The 24,105-nt window shown below is 40.9% G+C and overlaps 1 protein-coding gene across 1 annotated transcript in view; it reads left to right on the top strand.

Annotated features, from left to right (window-relative positions):
* PPARGC1A (PPARG coactivator 1 alpha) overlaps positions 1–20,912 on the top strand; it is a 67,394-nt gene extending 46,482 nt beyond the window's left edge. Inside the window, exons 8-13 of the mRNA XM_082481995.1 lie at positions 2,974–3,886; positions 4,447–4,551; positions 4,688–4,808; positions 13,566–13,687; positions 14,042–14,193; positions 17,112–20,912. Of these exons, the coding sequence (XP_082338121.1) occupies positions 2,974–3,886; positions 4,447–4,551; positions 4,688–4,808; positions 13,566–13,687; positions 14,042–14,193; positions 17,112–17,215 (1,517 nt within the window). The 3' untranslated portion in view covers positions 17,216–20,912. The remainder of the gene's footprint in view (positions 1–2,973; positions 3,887–4,446; positions 4,552–4,687; positions 4,809–13,565; positions 13,688–14,041; positions 14,194–17,111) is intronic.
* The last annotated feature ends 3,193 nt before the right edge of the window (positions 20,913–24,105 follow it).

The following is a 24,105-nucleotide window of genomic DNA, read 5'->3' as shown; positions in this document are numbered from 1 at the left end:
TGGGTAATGGCAGCCATTTGTTGCTGTGCACAGCAGGCTCTTTTGACAAAAGAAAATAGGCAGCAATAAAAAAGCTATAGTCTGAATTACATTCTGCACAGCGCTGCACTGCTGAGAGTTTGTGCAAGTGTGTTAACAATGCTCTGAACTGCCTCTTGTCAGCCTTCAGCCCGTAATGGCCATCTGTCCTTCCATAAATCTGTCAAAACCTGCTAAGTTCAAGAGAGAGCACAGCATATACCTTGTACTGTCAACGCTAAAATGTACACGTTGGCGGAGAAATTGGCGCGTGTGAAATAATCCAATGGTTATAGAATATTGTAACGCCGTTGATGTGGGATCATGGCCCTCAGTGAAGATTCCCAGGGATTAGCGTGAAGATGGGCAAGTGTGCAGCCAACTGGTTTTCTCAAAGTTCGCGGTTTGGAGATTGGTCATGGGACACGCTGAAGGTGGACTCTGTAGTGGTGACATGAAGTCAAAACTTCAGTCCCTCCTCCGTCCCCCGATGGAAGTTTGTTCAAAAGTTAAATGAACATTTTCCAACTTTTATCTGTTTCTACTTGCCTGTGCACTTCCTGCTTCTGCTGAAAACCAGGAAAAAAGCCAAAATGCCACGAGGAAGCCCTTTCTTAGGCTGTCCCCAGCACAGTTCTGCCAGCAAGAGAAGTGCCAGAAATGTAGCTCAGTCTGTACTTTTGTGAGGGTGGTTTTGGTAGTTTTTTTTTTTTTTTCCTCTCCTGTAAAGATTGTTGGACTCCTTGTAGGGCTTCTGGAAATCGTTGTGCTCTGTGTTTAGCTTGCTTCCTGCCGGGGCTAGCTTTAAAAAAGTGGAAATGGAAACAATATTTTATTTGGAATGTTGGATTATTTCTGGGGTTTCTTTGCCTGAAATTCTTAAATATGCATGTTCATTGTGGATGGTTGTATTTCTGCTTCATTCTTTCTTTAAAACTAGATTCAAAAATCAGCAACTAACCTCAGAGCCTCTCATGGGCTGTGTAATTTCATGAGTAAAAGTGACAGTTCTAAATTTTTTATCTAGAAAACAATTTTTGCTTACTCAAATATTTGCTGAATCTGAGCCTGAAGTTTTAACCCAGAAATAATTACTGCAGAATTTTGTAGAGGACTGTTCTCTTCATTTTAGCAAAAATTCATTTGGTAGTCAAAAATACTTGTTAGTGAGGAGGTGGACGAGGTGTGAAATACATACTGTTGATTCAAGTGAATTTGGGGGAAAGAAGAAAAATTTGAGGACTCAAATTATGGGAAATAGTTTAACAGCGATGAATTTGCACAAAACTTTTTCACTATTAAATTCAAATTTGAGGTAACTAGTGTTTTAGGTGTCGTTATCTTTGCCTCAGTTGCCCTGACATTTGTGGCATTAGGCAAAGTCTTCACATAGCCATGGGTAGCTCATAACCATTTTTTCCAAACATTCAGACAAAATCAAGCTTCTCTCTCACATCAAGTATTCATGCCTTGGTTCTTCTACTCTTTTTTCTGGAACAAATTCATTGCAGCTAATGCAATGGGACTCCCAGTCTCCATTTGTGCTCCTTAGGGAGCACTATGCATTGATGGACGCTTTTCCTTCTTTACAGCAAAACACTGTAAAACATGTTCCATTTGCATTGATCTGCTGAGCTCTGTTGCGTGGTTAAAAATACAAAGGAAAACGTTATAGCCATGTCTGAAATACACATTTCCTGTAAGCGTGTCTGCCCTCTCTTTTCATTTTTGCTAAGGAAGTAGTGGAAAGCTCGTTGCTCGGGCTAGAAGAAGTCTTGGGCAGCATCAGCTTCTGGAGTGCTTAAGGATGGTCTGGATTATCTAGGAGAGCTCCCTAATCTTGGCCTAATTTGCTTAATTTTAAGCATATATACTTCTTAATAATGTTAGGGTCAATTGGACAGAAGCAAACTTTTCAAACATAACATACTAAGTACCTTCCTGAAGAGTAATTATTTCCTGAACAGTGGCTGCAGTTTGCTGTTACTCTGCCCTGATGTCCTGGTTATCCTTTTGTAAAGCCTGAAGAAATTCTATGGTTTCTACAGAAAATATTGAGAGTTATATTCTACCCTTATGAAAATAGTTGGAAGATGCTGCTTCAGTTCCCAGCTTTGACTGGAATGGGCTGTAGTCCCTCCTGCAATTTTGTCTCACCGTAGTGATATAACCTATTACAGTTATGTGAACAATCCTGGTAGTTAGTGGTATCTTTAATCTTTGAATACTTCTCTGTTTCGTTTTGACTCCCTACTTCAGGACTCTCACTAATACTTAGTTCTAAATGCAACGGTTCGTTACAGTTGCAGTTTTCCTGTTGTTCACTTGGGTTTCAGTTGCAGAACCACATTTCAGGCAAAATGTATTAGTTATGCTTACAAGAATGTATTATACATATATTAGCGATGGTTTAATAAGTTAATGAACTGTGGAGACAAAGAGTCATTGCAGTCGAGTCGTGGAGTTGCTGTACTTCCTTGCATTCAAGTTCTGCATCCTACCAAGAGTCCTTTGGTAGCACTCATTTATTTTTCCTGGGCTTGCTTTTTTTCAGGTTTTTGTGGGCTAATTTCTTTAGGCTTTTGATGGTGCCAGTCTTTTGACTTTTGATTTTTATATCAAAATCTTTTTGATTTTTAACAAAAAAGCCTTTTGGTTTTTATCTCTTGATCTTTTCTATCAAAATCTACAGAGAGAGAGGCGGATGTCATGAAGGAATGGGAGGGGCAGAAACGATGCTGAAGATTAATGGCAATGCATTAGTACTGTTGCTATTGTTGTTACCAGACCTTTGGTGTCTCACACCCTAAATACTCTTATTCCCAGTAATTGTAGTGTTAAAGTGACATAGAATGGGTCTCGCTTTGTGTCTGTTTTAAAGAAGCGCATGAGCTGCCTTTGTAAATGTTGTACGTGTGCTTAAAAATATTCCATTCCTCCTTTTTTCCCCCTTAGGCCTAACTCCACCTACGACCCCTCCTCATAAAGCCAACCAGGATAATCCTTTTAGGACTTCACCTAAGCCGAAGTCATCATGCAAGACTGTTGTACCACCTTCAAAAAAGCCCCGCTATAGTGAGTCTTCCGGTTCTCAAGGAAATAACCCCATCAAGAAGGGTCCAGAACAGTCTGAGCTGTACGCACAGCTTAGCAAGACTACAGTACTGTCCAATGGACATGAGGAGAGAAAGACAAAACGGCCCAGTTTGCGGCTGTTTGGTGACCATGACTACTGTCAATCTGTGAATTCGAAATCGGAAATACACATTAAAATATCCCAGGAACTTCAGGACTCCAGACAACTAGAATTTAAGGATTCTTCACCTGGGTGGCAGTGTCAGATTTGTTCTTCTTTAGAACAAGACCAGTATTTCAAGAAAGAGACTTTACAGACAAGTAAGCAGGAATCCCACAGTAATAACAGAAAACAGCTCCAAGACCAGGAAATTCGGGCTGAACTGAATAAGCATTTTGGTCACCCCAGCCAAGCTGTTTTTGATGAAGAAGCAGATAAGACCAGAGAACTGAGGGACAGTGATTACAGTAATGAACAATTCTCCAAACTACCTATGTTTATAAATTCAGGACTAGCAATGGATGGTCTCTTTGATGACAGTGAAGACGAAAGTGATAAACTATGCTACCCTTGGGATGGGACACAAGCCTATTCATTATTTGATGTATCGCCTTCTTGCTCTTCTTTTAACTCTCCATGCAGAGATTCAGTGTCTCCACCCAAATCCTTATTTTCTCAAAGATCCCAAAGGACACGCTCTAGATCAAGGTCCTTTCCTCAACGCAGGTCTTGTTCCCGTTCTCCATATTCCCGATCGAGATCAAGGTCGCCCTGTAGCAGATCTTCTTCAAGGTACAGTACAGCAAATTCATGTATCGTCATCGTAATTAAGAAGGAAAACGGCAAAAACATAAAGCAACTTAGAGGAAAGAAAGAAAAAACCCAAGAAATAACTTAATCCAGTGCAACTCATTCTATTGCTCCTGAGCTGATTAACTCTGAAGGTTATGGGGTTGCTACAGAAACACTTGTTGCCATTATCCTTTAAATTTGCCAAGTTTACACTTTCTGAGTGGAGCCAGTCAGGTCAGCGGCAGAGCAATTGGTGAGAGATGTACACAGCTAACCTTTCCCATTATCTGCGAGCAGCCCGGTGCCAATCTAGCTGCAGTCCCTATCAGATGAAGTTGACAGTGGCTGACTCTCTGCTCTGTGTTAGCCTCAATAAGGAACATTACAGAAGGGCGGGGGGTGAAATCACTTGAGGCCCCTTAGTTGAGTAGGAGATCGCAGACTGTCACTGGAAAATCTCACTGGTGGCTTAGAAGAAATTGTAAGTTCGGCAGCGAGGTAGAAAATGGTGTCAATAGATTCAAACTGAATGACAGAGGTGAATGTGTTTCTTCCTGCAGATCTTGTTGCTATTATGAGTCCAGCCACTGCAGACACCGAGCATACAGAAGTTCTCCCTTACGTGCAAGATCGCGATCCAGATCACCGTACAGTCGCAGACCCAGGTAGTCCGTTTTGCCTGGATTTGGTTTGCTTTGCAGCAGGTTCTCAAGAGAAAATGAAGCATTCTAGAAGTTGTATTACTAGTTGTACAGTCACAAATGCGGGTGCTTGATTTAATGACTAAGTTATGTTTCCTAGATATGACAGCTATGAGGAATATCAGCATGAAAGACTGAAGAGGGAAGAATACCGCAAAGAGTATGAAAAACGGGAATCTGAAAGGGCCAAACAAAGGGAGAGACAGAGACAGAAAGCAATTGTAAGCACTGTGAAGATAACTTACATTTTGAAATAGATTTCTGTTTCTTTTCACAGATTTCTAAACCCGCATCTCAGACTTTATTTTCTTTCTTTCTTATAAAAGAAAAACAAAATGCAAATATCTACTTACGTGTATTTCTTAGTATTTCAAATTTTAGGCAAATATGTTTTCATAACAATTTGTGTTTCGATGTTACAATATTAATTTTTTCAGGTTCTATAAATTGCAACTCTCCAAGTTTTTCACAGTCAACGGGTACAAAGGCCTTACTAAAAAAAGGTTTAATCCCAGAAAAAAACAATTAAAAGTGAACCAGTCTATTTCTTACACAGATGTATCAGTGAACCTCCTGCATTTTATACGATATATCACCCGCCAGAGTGCCAGTAATCAATGTCTATTGTCTATATTTCTGTTTTTTTACATAAACAATATAAGGAGTCAGCTTACATACCGATCGTTGGACTTTCATAGTAGCTGTAATTGTTTATACAGAGGGGGCAGATAGCAGAATTCAAAAGTGGGATCCAAAAGCATGATTTTAATTTTTTTTTCCCGTCTATGACTCAGTTAATTTTTAAGTTATTTTTAGCAAAATAAATAGTCTGAAGACATGGTGCAATTTAAAAAATGTCACTTAACACTGGCCCTTTCATAATGAATATGTATTATTTAATTATTTTGTTCGTCTGTGTTCTGTGTGAAACAACTGAAATACCTGAGGCAAAGGAAATACCCATGTGGGGATGAGCAACTCTCTTGGCTGTTGTAGCAATAGGACAGAAGAATGGCTATTAAATGGACTGGTGGCTTTTGCCCCTTTTTATTTCCCCATTGGCAACTGCGTGATGGTTTTGATAAATCGGGAACTGCTGTAAATCTGGACTCCTCCTGTAGTTGCTAAGGCCATTTGTTAGCTCACCTTAACATTGTCTGCTTGGTTTTCGGTGTCCTGCTCTTTCTGTTCAGTTGTACCTTCACTGCTGTCCTGGCTGTGCTCTGGCTCTTGCATGAACTGGTGCAGACTGGGACACTTCATCTTAGTTTCCAGATTTTCCCTTAGTGCTCTGTCCAGGACTCACCAAAATGAATAGGTCTTTTTCCAGTGACTTTAGTGGACTTTGTAGTAAAAGGTGATTTGTCACATGCTTGGCAGCATTTCTCCTAATACTTACACTTACAGAACTGGAAGTGTATAGAGATTGACGGAGACTGGTGTAGTCTACAGCAACGAGAAGTTCTGGGAGGGAACAGACACCTTTATTTTCAGGTTTTTGTCTCTGCTACTGTTGTTCTGAGTGAGCTTCATCAAATCATTTCGCTTTTCTCTGCTTCAGGTGCCCTATCTACAAAGTGTGGGTGATAGGTGTATTTTGTAAAGCATGAGATATAGAGCTATAACATGCTCTGCTGTGCTGATCTGAAATTCGGTGAAGGCAATGGAATGATTTTCCTTGGCTTCAGACAGGGCTATATTTAAGTCAATTGTTGCAGTTAGTTTTAAAATATCTGGCTTCCATCTGCTTAGAGATGAACGCTACCTTCCAGCGATTGTAACTTACGCTGGCTGTTCTCTCTTAGATCTAACACAAATTAGAGATTCAGGTAGACCTCTGTCACGGGTGTTTCTTGCTACTTCTCAATTACTGTACCTTACTGGTATAAATAAACCTGAATCCTGCTGAGGAGGTAGAAATTTTGATTTAGTTTAAAACAAACAAATATTTGGCAAGTAGCTAATCAAGAGAAAAGGAAAAAGGAAAGAAAAGAAACTTAAAAAGCTCTAGATATGCTGCATCGTAATTCCCTATGTTAAAAATTTTAGATGTTTCAAAACCAAGGTTGAATTTCTTTTCTTTCTAAAGTGAGCATTGTCATGATAATTAACTTCATTAATGAAATTATTTATTAATAAACATAAATAAATCGGAACTACAAAGTAAATATCAATAAACAAGATGGCAAAAACTTAAAATCGAATCACCTGTGTAAGAGCTGCAGGAGACGTAGATGAAATCCTAACTCCTTTACCCGAAGTCTATCAGCACGTTTACTTTAAAAATCTCTATTGAATCATGCCAGTTTATTCCCTGTGCAAATAAGTAGGGGTTAGGGGACAGCAGAGAAAAGAAAGCCCTGATCCCATGAAGTCAGTGACAAAATTTGTATTATTTCTAGCATTCTGTGCTCCTTTTCTTACTCCTTTTGGCTTATGGGTCTCTTCTGTGTTACTCTTTTCTTTCTTGAGGGACTCACCTCAACTCATTTATTGTTCAGCCACAAGAATCTCCTCTCTCTTTCCTTGAACTCTTTCTACAGTCCCATAAATTTAAATTTCTTTGCTCTCTGTGTTGGGGATTTTTTTATTTTTTTCTAGCCCATTCATGTGCTGTCAGAATTGATTCATGACCACATACCTCCAGATACTGCAAAAAAAGTGGCCCGAAGATCACGCAGTACTAAGGTGTTACACAGGACAGGTGGCTTTTCTTCATGTGCAGCAGTGTGCTGTGATCTCAGGAGTTAGTTGTAGAAAGGGTGCACAGTGAAAAGGGAACAGAAGTTATGACTGAGCTGAAAGCCATCAGGTATTATTGGTTCAATATCTAGAATTAGTCTCCATGTGACAATAAGTGTGGGAAACCTAGGAAAAAGAAATGAGAAAAAAATTCACATATTTTAATCTGTCAAAACCATATGTGCAGCAATGCCCTCTGATTGTGCAGGCAGCTTGTATTTTGGCAGACGTGAAGGCGTATTGGCAGAATGCTGAGGAGGCTTGTTTTAGAAGCCTGTGCTGATGCTATGTGGCGGAAGCGCGTTTAAATGGCTGTCCCTTCAATCTTGCACACAGCGCCTTCGCTGCAGTGGCTTCAGATCAGCTAGAAGCCTGGGCTAGCATTTCCCTGTATGGATTCCTGAATTCCTATCTAGACTTACAGCTATATACAGGTGGCTTGACTTCAAAAAGTACTGCGATATTCTTCTCCTCTTCCTTTTCTTCTTTTCCTCTCTCCATTTACTGGAGATTCAGAGCCTTTTTTGTGGATTGGGGTCTTAATTTTGAGCAGTCACGCTTGAAAACTATGGGCCGAGCCCACGAGATATTTTCCAGTTAAAGAGTAAGAAAAATATTTTTGTCATTCGTTCATTTATACTTTTGATTGTGATGCCTTTGCTAACTGAGCAAATGTTAGCATAGTTTAGTTTGATCTTGATTTATTTCACTGGGTCTCCATTTGGTTTTAGAACGGCTCCTCATTGAACATAAGGATGGTCTGCCACCAAGACTTACTAAACTTTGTAACCCTAACCAGGTCATAGTGGAAACACATTCATCATGAAACTTGAGGAGCAACTGCAGGACAGGACAGTCTACTTAGGGCTTGGTAGAAACTGGGATCCAAGCCTTAACCAAGGTAGATCACAGCGATTTGCCAAGAAGACCGAGGACGCCTTTCTTATTCTGATACCCCCAGGGAAATTTCTGAGTTCTGCGGGCTTTTACACTGGCACCTCATTAGATCACGTGGCGAATACTTTCCAAAGCGTGATATCAGAAATACAGTTAGCACATTTCAAGTCACCAGTTCATGGTTTCCCATTGACATGGTGCACCAGGGCTGGGAGGTTGAACTGTCTGAGGAGCAGCCTGGTGTTCTGGATCTCTGCTATGCTGCTGCTCTGGCCACGATACTGACTTAGGGTCATATCCTCCCTGCAACTCATTTACTGCGTGCCCTGGCTGCTGCCAGAAAGTATAACAAAATCACCTTTTCTGAGTAGAAAACTACTATTAACAGTACTAGTTTCGATTTCTAAGTGCTGACAGCTTCCATGAGACAAGTATCGAGAGTCCCTGTCCCAGAGAGCTTATGGGTGTAAGAAGATAAACGTGCTGTGAGGCCACTGCAGCAGAAAGAAACACATGGTTTCAAAGAAAATAAATTTGCTCTACAACAGGAAGGCAGGAGAAAGGTGGTTTCATAAATGAGTGCTTGGTTTCTCTAAAGTCTAAAACCGGAGTCAGCCTGTAATGGAATGCATTTCCACTAATGAAAGATCCAATGTACATCGTATATTTAGTTTGGATTTTTTTGTCATTGCTCATCTTGATGGCCTTCATCCCAGGCACTCTAGCTTTGCTATATGAGTTGATGAAAACGTATCAAGCGGATTACCTAAATCTCGAGGTTTACTGGTCCATCGTTATTTTACTAGGCGTAACCATGGAGCGTGGCTGAACTGTTTCACTCCTCAGTTAGCCACACAGTAGCACTTGACGATTTTGTGCAACGTTCTTCCTTTTTTTTCTCATTTTTGTGATTCTTCCTTTTGCCATTCATGCTGGCCCACAGGTCATACTGATTCTTCTTTAATACAGAATCTAAAGAATTTTTTTCTTATTGTTATTACATCAGAATCTTAAGCTTTAATGGCTTTTTCCATCCATAACATTTCTAATTTTTAAACTCTGTCCAACCATTCCCATTGCACTTTCAAAGTGGTATTTGGCCGCCAGCTCTAAGGATAAAAGTCTTCATGGCTTTCTACTGGAAGAGAATTCGCTTGGCATGGAAGGCAACACGGGCACGGGGCTCGCACCCAGCCAGCCGCCCGTGCTGGAGGAAGCGGCAGAGCCTTTGCCAAGCCCGTGGCAGACCCCAGCTTTAGAATGACCCCGGATTTCTTCTCTTAGCTACGCATAAAGCACTACCTGGCTCTTGGTGAACTATGTATGCACCACAGATGCGCAGACCAAAAGCGGTAGGGAAAACGGGGACAGCAGGACTATGAGGTGTTGCCTCTGGAGTGGCTGCTTTCAGTTCCCGCAGACCCTGCTTAGCAGCACCACGGGCCGGCAAAGCCAACGAGCGTTGGGTGAAGGAGCCGAGTACAAAGAAACATGTGAAAGCTAATCCATCTCATGGTCTGTGCTTTAGTTCCTTGTGAAATGAAATATTAAGAATGAAGAGGGGGAAACAAAATAAAGTTTTGGAGGAAGCCTTTCCAAGACAAAAAGTCCTTAGCATCAGTGAACACTTTGCAGGATGAGGCGTCCCTTTATTGACCCGTAGATGAGTAAGGTATATCCTGGTCCTGTTTTCTCAAGTTTTGGCATTCTAATGCTTTAGTATTTTCATTTGAGACTTGAAATACTGCTTCTCAGTCTGAGATTTTCTGCCACATCTGCCTATTCAAATGTTTTTACTGCAAGGAGGAAAGAGCAAGATTATGGAGAAGGAGCTATAGATAAACCAAAAGAAGACAGACATGTTGGGCCTGAGGGAGTTGGCTGAACTCTTCTTTCTTCCTTTTTTTACTTGGCAAAGCAATGAACTATACTTAAAGCTTATGGTGCAGAATAAATCATCTGCACTTTTGGGAGGGAAATATGAACAGTATCTTCTGGAGTTTCCTGCAGGTTCCCTCTGCCCACATTAAGTTGAAAACAAAAGCTTTCCTCTGCCGTTCTCCAGGTTTCCAAGTCATATATCATCTCCTCTAACAAGTGCAGTAAAAAGCATACTTAATATGCACATATGGACTTCTGCATGTAACTTATTATAAAATAAAGGCCTTTAACATTTAGAGGTATGTTGTAATCTTGTTAGGCTTGTGTAGCTCTTCTTATTAACGGGAATAAAAGGCAGGTGTCTCTGTGAATACAAATACATTCTTCATAGTTGCTTTAAATAAACCAAAGTTAAGCAAGACAAAGACAATGCTGTATGAATCCTGTGTTCTCTGGCATCTTGTGCCTCCGTGGCACTCTGCTTAAAAAAATACTTTGAACACATCTCCTCATGTGTGCACACTGGAGGACATATGGTGCATTTCAGCTTTAAATTTGAATTTCCTTAATTTTGCAGGTTTAACTTATTCCCTTAATGATAGTTTAACAGGCCTTTTTTTAATTGTTCGGTTTTGTTTTATTACAGTTGTCTTAAAGGGATATTAGAGATATAAAGGTTATTAGAGGGATAGAAGAAGGAAATATTGCACAGGCATGCACACAGACTTATGGAAGAGCGTGCAATAGTTATTTCCATCACACTGTAATATAACAATCTCCATGTCAGTGAGTGAAACATTATGTTTTTTCAGTCGAGATGTATTATCTCAGCTAAAGTATATTAGACAGTCTGCTATGTTATGTTCTGCTCCATCTGGTCAGTCATTTAGGTTCAATAGCAAGTATCAATGGAATTGTTTCTTATCAAGTGTTTCAGTGCGGCTAAATCCTTGATTTGGTAAAACAGTCTGAAAAAGTAATTACTGTGCATATGCAGATTTTCCTGGTTTTGAAGTTTATGGCACCCAACCATACTGAAAGTAAGCAGAATTAGAATGAGGGAAATGAAGGAAATGCAGATTTCTGTTGCTTGCACTGCGCAGTCCCTAGTTTGCAGGAGCCCTACCCAAACTCCTCTGTCAGGAGGGTCACTTTCTGGACTGGGGCACAGTAGAGACAGAGATAAAAAGCAGCAGCTGTCTGTAAAGTAGCCCTCTTCCCTAAATTTATGGCGGTCCATGAGTGCACTTGTCCTTTTTTTGGCCGTGCTAGCTTCTCCAAAATGCATTGTTGTGGCAGAGAACAAGGACAGCTTTTGGACCACGCACTTTGGAAGGCATAACATTTAAAAATGAACATGTTTGTCCCAGCAGGGTTGTAGAGGACTACCAAAGCAGTCATCTTGTTTCCTTGCATAATTAAAAGTGGCAATAGTTTCAAGCATCTGAATGAGATACTTACCTGATCCCGTTGATTAAGGAGAGCATATACATACGTACAGCAACCAGGGACTCCCCTGGGCTGATCAGGGAGCTATAAAGGACCCAAGTGTTTCCAGTGGTCGCTTCGTCTGCCATACCTTAGTGTGTAGGGCTTTTGGGTAGGAGTGTGTGATTCTTGGATCTCTGTTTTCTGGAGATTTAAACTCACTTTCTTTTCTCAGGAGCTTAAATTAACTGGATCTGAGCCCCTCAGATTTGTTGAGGCCAGGAAAAGTCAGGGAAAATAGTTGACTGAGTGTGCCAGTGAGAAGGAGTTTCTTTCAGCTTCCCACTGCAGGAATTTTGTATTTATTTTGCATTAAACAGGTCCTGGGAACAGAGTGCTCTCCTGGGAACAGGGAGGCAAGATTTTGGACCCCCATAACTGAGAGTTCTGATGGTCCCTTTATCTCAAGTGAGTGCTCAAACAAGTAAAGAGGAGGCATTGGGATCATTTCTGTTTCTACATGTGTTTTGGTCTGATCTCAATGCTGTTGTCAGTGGTCCAAGAAGGACTAGTGCCCTATGCCTCTGTGGGGACTCATGGAAAAGATACGTTTCGTGCGGTACCTGAATTGTAACACTATAAGCTACCTGTCTGTTCAGGCTAGGATGTTTCTGAGCAGGAATGCAAGTCTATATTTAGGTCCCTAGAGCCTTTTGCATCACGCAGTTGAGGTGCCATTAGCCTTTAGGCACCTCCAGGTTACGATAGTCATGAATTCTCAGCAGTCAGTATAGCTCCTTAAGCATTCGGCACCTAAATTCTGCGCAAGTCTCAGGTGCCAAAGCTGATGGTTTAAACTGATATTGCTCCACTGACTGACAGATTTACGCCAGCTGAGAATGTGGTGGTGGTGGTTCGATTTATGGGACGAATGCGTGGGTGTGTAAGGGATGAGCAGTAGGGCTGGTAGTGCCAGACTTCTTCGGGCCAGGGGCAATCTGAGACAGCAAGGCTGGGCACCCAAGCCATGTGTAGCTGGTGCTTCTTACCCCCGTTACCTTAAGGTCAGTGTTTTGAAGATCTCTTTTTGCCTTTTGCTTTGCTTGCAGCTCACTAAATGGCTCTACCCTCAGGACAGTGTTCATCCAAAAATTCATAAAGTGACTGTCACAGGGTTTCCTAGTCCTTCTGTCATTCTGCTGAGTGGTTCCACTCAGGAAGGAAGGATGTGACCATGACTTGATTGTTCTGAAAGAGTCTTTGGTGCTTTGCTCCAAGTGTCGAAGAACACCCTAGCCTGTAAAAATCAGTGACTTCAGTCAGGGTTTTTTTCCAAAGAAACAGAAAGGTAATGGTGACCACAGGATATATTTTCTTGTGCTGCCTTCCCCCCCCCCCCCCCCCCCCCCCCCCCTTGTTTTAATAAAAGTAATCTTCTGGACCCCTAGTAGTTTTCACTCTATTTTAAGGTATGGATTATGGTGGAACGGTTGATTGCAGGATGAATCAGCTATTGAGTCATCTGAGTTTGTAATGTTATGTTTGTAATACATTTTGTTATGTCTGTGGTACATTTATGCAATTATTTTGTTACTTTATGATACTCTACAACTAATATGGGTTTTGCCCAATATTCTATAGATGGCAAGAGAAAGGGAGCTCCTGGTTTGAAAGAGTTTACAGTCTTTGGGGGGGAAAGGGGTCGAAAGGGTGGAAGAGAAGAAGGTGCGGTAGGATACAAAGGGAGCTGTCTGACAGCGTATAGCAGAACAGTGACAGCAAGCAGTGAAGCCTTCCAGGAGCACACCACCTGACAAACGTAGTGTTGTTTAAATACCTTAGATGCTTTCCAGGAGAGGACTATTTCACTTGCTAGGAAGATGCGGTAGGTCTTTCACAAGAGACTCTTACTATCATGATGCATTCCCTGCGCATCCATGTGTGTGTGTATTTGCATGCAGTTATGTATAGGTTCATCTCTATTACGTGTTTGTTAAAAACGTGCCTTCCCTGTTACTGTTTCTCATCAGGAAGAACGTCGTGTGATTTATCTGGGTAAAATCAGACCTGGCACAACCCGAACAGAACTGAGGGACCGGTTTGAAGTTTTTGGTGAAATTGAGGAGTGCACAGTAAATTTGCGGGATGATGGGTAAGAACTTTGGAGATTATTTCTTGTTTGGGAGCTACTATATGTAAAAAAATATGGCAGTAAGATTACTGGTATGGGAGTTACCAATGTAAGCGCTGTGACAGATGACATGCTGAGTTCAAAACCTTATTTATTTTCTTTCATCCTTATTTATTAATCTTTCTAGTTGAGATTTCCTGTCCCAGAAATAAGTATTTAGCTGCATGACAGGACAATCATGCTGATAAATGGATGCAGTACTTCTGGCATTTCCACTGCTGGATCTCCTGCAAGTTCTTGCTTTCCGGAAGGGGTTACACTAATGTGCGTTAACTTTTTCCAGCTTTTGCTCACAACTGTATTTTTCAATTGCAGAGACAGCTATGGTTTCATCACCTACCGCTACACTTGTGACGCCTTTGCTGCTCTTGAAAATGGATACACTTTACGCAGGTCAAACGAACCTGACTTTGAGCTGTACTTCTGTGGACGCAAGCAATTTTGCAAGTCTAACTATGCAGACCTAGGTAGGTGTTTTGCTCTGTGGGAATTAAAGTACATAACTGGAACCTTGTAACTCAGGAGGACTTAGGGTTTGCTTCTTTTTTGTTTGCTGCTTGTGTTATTTAAATGATTGGGAGGGGGTTAAAGGAAGTGGTTTTCAGTTGCTGCAAGAAGTTTAAAAGTCTGCTAATCTGAGCTCTAATCTGAGCTGGCTTCTTTCAGATATTTCAGACTGTGAAAAGTCTTTTTAAGCCCATTTCCATCGTTATCAAAAATAAGTGCCAGATATTCAATAATACATTTCCATATTGAAATGAAAGCATCATAGAAACCTCCTGCATGCTTTGCTATTCATTGCTATGCTACGACTGCTTGGTTCTAATGCCTGGTTTATTTATATGAGCGATAAACAGAGAACAAAGTGGATGCCTCACCCCAAAAAATCCATTATGATTTTTACTTTGCCATAAGTTGTGCAGTAGATGTGTAAGACTCGCCAGAGACACTCCTTAAACACAATTCATAGATTCTCAGGTTTGGAAGCTGGAAGGGCTTGTGACCAGATCTGACCCTTAGTCTTGCAAAGGCCACAGATTCCAACTGGTGGGTCTCAAGTCGTGCATAAGCATCTACGTCTGAAGGTGTTTCCTTGCAGGGACTTCTGGAGAGCTTAGCAAATCTCGTGGTGTTTGCTGTCCCACTGATGTGGGGCAGTACACACACCAGTCCCCAGACCCCAGTATGCTGTGATAAGACCAGTACCGAGCGTGCATACTGGCTGCGATAAGACAACTGGGTCTGTCCTGGTCCTGTCTGGGCAAAAATGTATGGTTCTGTCCTATGCTCTGGGTCAGGGTGTGATGCTTCCCCTTGTGAGGATGTCTGGAGATGTTCAAAGTCTTACAGCAGGAATACTGATGTTAAGTATATGCATAAAGAGACCGTGCAGACTACCAAAACATCCTCTGTAATATAATGTATTATAAACTCACCTCTAATTTAATTACCTTTTAAAATGTAAAGTATTCATTAAATGTTAAACCCTTCCTAATACCTGTATAAATAGACTAAAGGTATGGGAGATACTCTTTTCTGAATAACATAGCCAGGGACGTTTTGCTGCTGAATCTATATTAATCAGATATTGTGGGTTTTTTGTGAATAAATGACCACAGTCATTAAAATCTCTCATAACCCTGTAACACAGTGCTAATGAAATCTTGTATGTGCTGCCCTCGGCTTTGTACAATGCAGGAAGTGAATACAGATGTATTTTTTCTAACCAATTGATGTCTTTTCAGAATAAATGATAAAGATGATACGCATTGTTCACAATGAATATGCTATAATTCACTTCAGTGGCTAAACAGATAATGTAAAGCTAAGAAAAGGCAATTGACTGCTGAAGAGATATAGGGTTGATGTTGAAAATATAAAAGGTAGCAAGGCATTTGTTGAAATGTAGGCTGATAAAAACAGTAAAACCAGATTGAAGTCTTGGCTTGATTTGACTTATCTTCAGCAGTGGGAGCCAGGGTCGTCTCTGTATCTCAGAAAATCTGGGGTTTAAAATAAGTTGTCTGAAGGGAACCCTCTTGAACATAATTCATCGCTGGGAGTATTCCCTGGCAGGTCTCTCCATACTGAGTGGGATTCCCAGAGTATCTGTGAGCAGGGTATTTTCACTTTGTCCTGCTGACAGCTTGAGCTTCTGTACTTCAGACTGCATTCCCTGTATTTTGCAGAGTATCTGATAGAGCTACATAAGGAAATGGCAGGATGAACTTTAAAATTCATGAGCTAGTACAAGGACAGAGAGAATTAATCAGCTTTGGGTTGAGTACAGAAGAAAGAAAACACTTGAAAATAGTAGTCAGAAGTTTAACACCTCTCCTCTGTGAGAAGATATTGTCTTAGCAGAACTTGTAATGAACATTTAATGCACAGTGTGTCTTAGAGTGGTAGATGGGGAGTTCTGATTAATTCAACACATGAAATGGCAAGAAAAGGGCACTCTCATAAAGGAGCTGTGACACAGGAGCCGGGGAGAGTCAGTGTTAAGCCGGGATGACTCCAAAAGGAAGTTCGGTGCTCGCAGCCACGTCAATAACTGCCGTACTGGAGCCGTACGACCACAGTCGTACAATCCCACCTCTGTGCAAGGAACAGACTGATGTCTGTGTCTACGCAGCTGGCAGAGCTGGAGCAGGTATCGCAGGTCACAGGAGCCGGCCCATTATTGCTGCTATGACTTAGCACATACGCTGCAAAAAGCCGAGGAGCCCACTTGAGATTGCTTGTACGGCCGTGCAGAGGCCCTGCCCTGAATCGCTCGCACTCTAAACAAGCAAACCCCCCAAAAATCAGCGCGGAAGCAGAACCAGAGATTCAGGGAGGTGTAGCGACTCGGACAAGACGGCGAGGCAGGGCAGGCAGAAGCAGCGGTGTCCCCCGCCCGCTGCCCACAGGCTGCCCTGGCTTTCTGCAGAACCATCCCCTAGTACCTTTCTCAGGAGAAGCCAGTCTTGGCTATTGCATGTTGCAAAACAACAGTTGCAAAACAAGGTTGGGATTTTGGGTAAAGCATCTGTCAAGATTATCTGGACTACTTTGAGACCTGTACATAGCAGTGTGGCAGCGCTCAAGTCCTTGGAGAAACTGGTTTGAATTTACCTGCTCTGTATGTACTATACGTGCAATTTGTGGATCTCCCCCACTGCTGCTGATGGCGTACCGCTTTTGTTAAGCCCTGCTTCTTACCAGAAAGCTCTGTCCATATCTAAAGCTTCTCTGATGACAGTTTCTGGGCTTTTGTCATCCCATAAGCTTGCAGTTGATTGTTTCTGCAGTGCCTTGTTTGTACTGTTGTATAGAGAACGTAACATAAGTACTTGCTAGTGGTTCTTGCCTCTTATCTAAACTCGCATCCTTTGGGTTTCAGATTCAAACTCAGATGATTTTGATCCTGCTTCCACTAAAAGCAAATATGACTCCATGGATTTTGATAGTTTACTTAAAGAGGCACAGCGGAGCCTGCGTAGGTAACATGCATCACACCTGAGGAAAACAGAGGGATGGCGAATACCTCACGGACATCACGTCCTTCAATAACGGACAATTAAAAAAAGTCATACTTAGGAATTTCTCCTACTTTACACTCTCTGTTCAAAACCATGGTTTACATGAACACAGCTGCTCGACGAGTGGAGAGGCAGGATGGCTGTCCAGTAAGCACACGCGTGTCCATGGGTGTCAGCTTTGCTTTCGTGGCTGATCGGTGGCGGGGGAGCCGGGCGTTCCTTGCGAGTTCGATGCAAACCACGAGACGTGGCAGCAGTTCCACAGAGATACACGTACAACGATGAACTGCAAAATCTGTACATACTGCATTTTAACAAAAAAAGAACAAAAACAAACAAAAAAAAGACAAATTTGAGAACTATGGCTGCTGATGTCTGGGAATCAGACACTGCATTGTTTGGGTTTTTTTTAAAACGAAGCTTCTTCTCACAACACAGTGATAATATGACAATCCAGAAGAAACCACAGGTCCCAGAAGCCTACAATCTGTTTTAGCTTTGGTTTAAGATTTTACTTTTCATTGGGGTTTTTTTTGGTGGGGATTTTTTTTTTCAGTCCTTGCAGAAGAGAAAATGAAAGGCTGAAGCTTTCCTAGCATTTTGAAGTTTCATCTTTTAATTCTGACACCCATGTAAATGTCTACAACGTTGATCTTCCACAGCAAAATTTTCAAAGCCTTGTTAACGGTCAAATGTGCAGCTTGTTCAGCAATTTATTCTAATGAGCGGACGTGGTGTTACATTATTAATGAGAGTTGGATATAACTATCTGGGTGTGTGCACAGATAGTTTATTTGCTACATTCTCTAAAGTAGTTGAGTATTTACAAATGTTAAATGGAGTATTTTTATTTATGTACATACTGTATGACGATGTTCTTTTTTGTTACAGCTATGCACTGTAAATGCAGCCTTCTTTTCAAAAACTGCTGATTTTTTCTTAATCAAGAATACTCAAATGTAATTATATGAGGTGAAACAATTATTGTACACTAACATATGTAGAAAGCTGAACTTACGCTTATATATATTTGATTGTAAAAACAAGAGAAAGAAGAGCGTGTGGGTGAGGGTGTGCGTGTGTATACGTGTGCGCGCGTGTGTCTGAGTGCAAAAACGCTTTGCACACATTCATCCCTTCTTTGGTGAGCTTATATAAGAATTTTGTCAAGAATTATCCTAGCCCAAAAGGTATTAACCACTTCTGCAGTATTTTTCCACATTTTTCTCATTGCTTGATTTTCTTTTGCAGTTTTATACACTGAATTTGTTAGGGGAGTGAAATTTTCTCATCTAAATTTTTCTAGGAGATACCATAATTTTATGTAAAGTCTCTCAAATGGGTAATCATTAAGAAATGTTTTTATTTTATGTATCAACAGTAGTTTTGGAACTAGAGGTCAAAAATCTTTTTAAAATGCTATTTTGTTTTAATTTTTGTGATTTTAATTTGATAAAAATATGCTGAGGTACTAAGTACAGTATGATTTTTACAGTAATTCTGTGTCTAAACACTGTTCTTGAAGCCAGTAATCTTTTCATTGGCAGAGTTTAATGGTGGTATTTAACTATATTTTTTACAGTTATGCATCCTGTATAAATACCGATCCTTCATTCCTTTGTTTACTAAAGAGACATATTTATCAGTTACAATTATCCTATTTATTATAAATTATGAGATGACTAAAATAATAAAAAGGCCAGTGGAAATTTTATACCTAGGATGCATGACGGTTGTCCTTTTGGAGTAAGTGCTTCGTTTGGAAATTCAGCTTTTGCAGAAGCAGTGGGTTGTTTGGGTTTTTTTCTTTTTTTTTTTTTTACTATGCACTAGCATGGCCTCAGATGTGCCCATGACATTGTTGCTGATGACATTGCTTCTGCTAAATTAAATAGAAACTTCAGGAAAGAGAAAAACCACAAGAGTAAACTACTGCTATTCTGAGCATCAGAATTTCATCTGAACTCGGAGTCTCGAGACTGAATCAGCAAAGTTTGGAATTTGCTTGCGAATGTATAGATTTGGTATTCTATTACTGTTTGGCATTCATGACTCCTCTTAAAGGTATGGCACACCAAACTATTTAATCTCCTCTCCCACTCCCAATCTTAGAAAACGGATTCCACCCCCATGCCAGTGCAGTTGATTTTGATGGCTGCATTCATTTTATCACCAGCATATTGTGTTCTGAGAGATTCCACTGTCTGTCCTGTCGGATGCTTGCTTGACTTTTTGGCTTCTTATTTCTCAGTAGGTAGATAGCAATAAAAAAAAAAAAAAAAAGAAAAGAACTTTTTCGGAGGTTCTGTGTTACGACTGTAACATTCTTTAATCTGCATAATTCTTGTTGTTGCTCTGTAGGTTAAAAATGCAGGTATTTTAACTTTGTGTGAATGCCAAACTAAAAGTTTACAGTTTTCCTTTCTGGATTTTGAGTATCTTCTGTTGTAAAGAAAAATATTAAAAGCAATAAATTATTTTTAAGAAATCAATATTTAGTATATCATATTATGTGTTCAAGGACCAGATGCATTACCTATTTTGCCTTTAAATTTCTGTGATTAAATTTTAAATACATTCTCTTTTGCCCTAGATTGCTGACATGAATAAATTGGTGTGGGGTTTGCGGGGGGGATTATTTGTTTTTCACCAAGCAGGCATAATGACATGAGTCAATTTTTTTTTTCACTGGCCTGGCAAACATTCTCATCTTGAAGATGGCTTTCCTCTGTGGATTTACAAATTACATATGAAATTAATAGAGCTAGGATTGCTGAATAAAGCTATTTGTGTCCTTTGTAGACACTGCAGTAGGTAACCCATCAAAATATGAACTCGGTGTTTCCTTTTCTTTTTTTCTCCCCCAAGAACGTTTCAAATTAGCACATGTACCACATTGTCACCGGAGGCAAATTGCAGCATAGCTCTGCGTGTCTTTTAGATGAAGATTGTACTGTTGCTTTCATGCTGTGGTAAGTACCACATCTGCAATACAGGTAACAGAACTGGTACTTAGAAACTATGGTCTTTCCTAGAGCTGTAAGAAAGTAATTCCTACAGAACCCAAAATGATCCCAAGCCAAACAGAGGGAGCCTAAAATTGAAGAATAATATCTATGTGAAACTACTCTGAAAAGCAGTTGGGCTGCCATCACCAAGAGCAACACTGAGAGGAAAGTTTGTGCCTCTGGGGTATAATACTTGGGTCAGTTGAAAAAAAAAAAAAAAAAAAACACAAAACCACCACACCTTCTTCTCATCCCTTTAGATGTAAGCTTACAGTAGGTAATGATTATGTGTCCTTTTTGATGGCTGTAATGAGAACTTCAATCACTGTAGTATAAGATCTGATCTATAAATGACCTAGAATAGCCATGTAATATAATGTGATGATTCTAAATTTGTACCTATGTGACAGACATTTTCAATAATGTGAACCACTGACCTGATGGAGCTACTGTAAGATTGGTGCAGTAAGTGAACATGTAAAGCTATTGGTTGGACTATGCTGAACAGGGAAAGCAAGATATTAGTTAAGCCCAAGCTGGGCTGTTTTCCACCTGCCAATTCTACATGTACTTTTGTGGTTTAATTCATTGTACGAAAATTCCTGTGATTTATTTTTTTTTAATGTGCAGTACGCATCAGCCTCACTGAGCAAATAAAGGGAAACAAATGTTTCAAATCCACTTCTGTTTCTCTTTTTTATCACAAATGACAGGTGTGGTCCCCCCCCACCGCGACTGGTTGTGTACTGGGTTTTCTGCTACTCTTTCTAATGGTTGTAATTGATTTCAGATGGTAGTCCAGATCACACCTGCGTTACTGCACTTTGAGCAGGGGACGGAACCACTAGTTTTAATATATTTAATGGTAGGAAGGTGCTATCTGCCTTTCTGCCGTGAGTACCCAACGCTGTTGAAGGGCCGACATCAACCTTGTAGGACAACTTTTGAAAAATGCTCAGTGGAGTTTTAAGAGCTGCTGGCTCGACTTAGGAGCGGGTGGGGAATGTAAGGGCTTTTCTACTTGGATCTGAGTTGTGCAGGTTGTAGGGACTGACAAGTCCAAAATGGTCGATTCGATACCTTCCATCCTGAGATGATAAATACCTGTACTAGGAAAAAGCACCATCATGAGAGTCCTTCACCAGCCTCTCCGTCTCGGCAGGCAGGCCGGGAGGATCCGACAGGTAGGTGGCTGGACAAGCATGGGTTTTCTGGATCCTTCCCGGACAGTACCGGGTGCAGCATGGTGGGCTTCCACACCGGCATTGCCACTGGGCAGGCAACAGCTGGGCAAGGGGCTGGCAAAGGGTGCTCACAGCCCTCTCCTTCACCTGCACGTAAAAAAGGGGAAGGAATTGCTTTTCTTTGGTTTGCCCAGGGTTCGTTCACAGGCAGCCAACGTGGCACTGTAGGCCTATCCCATTGTGTCTACAGCCTTCTCTGGGGGTCAAGAGGACAACAGTGTATGACTGAGTCTCCTCATCTTCATGCATGCCTCGGAAGGTGCCTGAGGCTTGGGGCGAGGAGCGGCGCAGAGCAGCCTACGCAGCTGGTGGGCAGCCTGCTTGTGGTCTTTACATAGAGAGGACTGCTGAATTCACTTGAAAAAATCGCCTTTCTCAAGACGACTAGCCTCCCCCTCATTTCTGTTCCTACCGTTGCTGGTTTTTGTTTTTTTTTTTTACTTGCAAAAAGGTTTAGCGTTTGCATTTTTAGCATTTTCTAAGCCAAACACTTGTGCTCGGGGCTTGCAATGGTGGTAGAGCGAAGTTCTTCGCTGTGTGGGCTTTGCATTGTTGACTCACTGCTCCTGATCAAATTGATGCTCAAAATGAAGTGGGCCAAATCCGTGCCTGATGTACCTCATCAGGGTTGCTGCTGTTCCACAAGGCATGAATTTAGCCCAACATTTCTCCGGTTACTAGGCTTTTTAATTGGATTTGTTTATTCATTTCCTATTTTTGTATAGCACTTTGATGCTTGCAACAAAGCACTCTATTAGATTTCCAGGAAAGTATTGCTTTTTGCTCCCGTCCCCTCATTTTACGTTATTAAGGTTTATTGCATAAAATCAGGTTCTCATTTATTAAGAAATCATCCCTTCCATTGCCTGTTCTCCTGGGTTACCATTTTCTCCCACGGCGAACGCTGCAAGCTGAGCACCTGAAATCAGATTCAGGCGCCTCAATGAGTGGCCTGATTTTCAGAAACGCTGAGCATCTCGCAGCTCCCATTGACTTCAATTAGACCTGCCGGCTCTCAGCACTTTTAAAATCAAGCCACATATTTAGAGCCCCAATTCAGCACAGCATTTACATTTGTGCTTAAGTCCGTCCTGATTCAGCAAAGCACTTAAGCGCGAGTGTTTTTAGATCCATTGAAGTCAAGTGCTCGGCTGCTTTGAATAAAAATAGACTGCTGGATTGGGGCCTAAGAATCCAAATACAGACACCAACGCCTAATTTTAGGCTCCATTTGGAAAACTTTGGCCTTGCCTGCCACCTTTAACCTTTAATGCTTACAGAAAACACAGAAACACCCATCAAGTCGTAAGGGGAAGAAGGGGAGGTTTAGGGAAGAGAAGTGGAAGCGATGGACAAAATTCTTCCTTGCGGAAAATGTTTTGAAAACTTTAAATCCAACTCTTGCAAGATGCCTTGGTTCGTCGGTATTATTTCACGTTACACTCCCAGAATCTCATTCAAGATTAACGTGCAGTTATTCAATTGTCCTTCACCATTAATTAATAAACTGCTATATTAAACTTTAACCAATTCCAACTTTCCCTGCTTTTCCGCGAATCACACTCTCACCATTGATATTCCATGTTCACAAGCAAACTAAACTATAAATCAATTTTCTGTACTTTATCAAACAGCAGAAAGTAATAAAGAAGGTCACAAATAGTACAGTAGTTCCTTGGAGGTTTGTAACATCATAATTTAAAGCTCAGAAAGATTGAATCAAAAGTTGAATTAATCCCTAAGGGAAAAGATTCTATATAGATTCTATTGATAGACATAGGGCAGTCTGTCTTCGTTGGGAGCTGGTATATTTGTTAATACTTCGGGACAAAGGAGACTAGTCTTCTCAGCAAAGAAGAAAATGAAATCCTCCACGAGAGGAAGTGAATATATCCTCTGTGCTTCCCGTCGCTGTGCTCTCCTTACACCGCTCTGCCGAAAAAAAACGAGAAAGCCGAGTCATCTTTTGCTCCAGGATGTGACTCTGCTGAATGGCCCATGTCTGCGCAATGCAACTATGGAAACTGCAGCTGGATGGAATACATATATAAATTGTAGATGTTGCACTTGATCGGTGTTCATGCTTCTTTAGTCGAACAGCTTCAACCCAAAATCTTAGCAGTCTGTGAACCCGAAGCAAAATGAAAGGTTGGGGTTTTTTTAGTGACAAATTTTGGTGAAGTTACAAATATTTATTCTGCAGCTGGAAACCTATTCCTCAAAACATGTTTAGCTTTTGAGGTTCCTTTGAGTTATTGCAGCTTCATTTCAACTTCTGAACTAACAGTTTTACAAAGGTATTTCTGATTCTCTTTTATAAAAAAAATCTGTAACCGTAATGATGTGACCGGGCCTGATGAATTAAGCTCTTCCAAATTCAAATGGAATTAATGGGGAAAAAAAGACTCGCATATAAAGGAAAACAATTAAAAAATAAAATTCACTAATGGCCTCAGTTGGAAACGTTTATACACACTGGTGTGGTAAACGGTGAGCTCTGAGGCGAAATGTACCTTTTTGGAATGCAGGTGTGGTGAAGTACAAGACGATAGAAGGGGTTGCGCTTGCATACCGACTATTTTCTTACGGTATTTGCTGGTAGA

This window comes from Vanellus vanellus (assembly GCF_965231255.1).
Source record: "Vanellus vanellus genome assembly, chromosome: 4".
Taxonomy (NCBI): domain Eukaryota; kingdom Metazoa; phylum Chordata; class Aves; order Charadriiformes; family Charadriidae; genus Vanellus; species Vanellus vanellus.
Note: the sequence above shows the minus strand (reverse complement) of the source record. Positions and strands in the feature narration are given on the sequence as shown.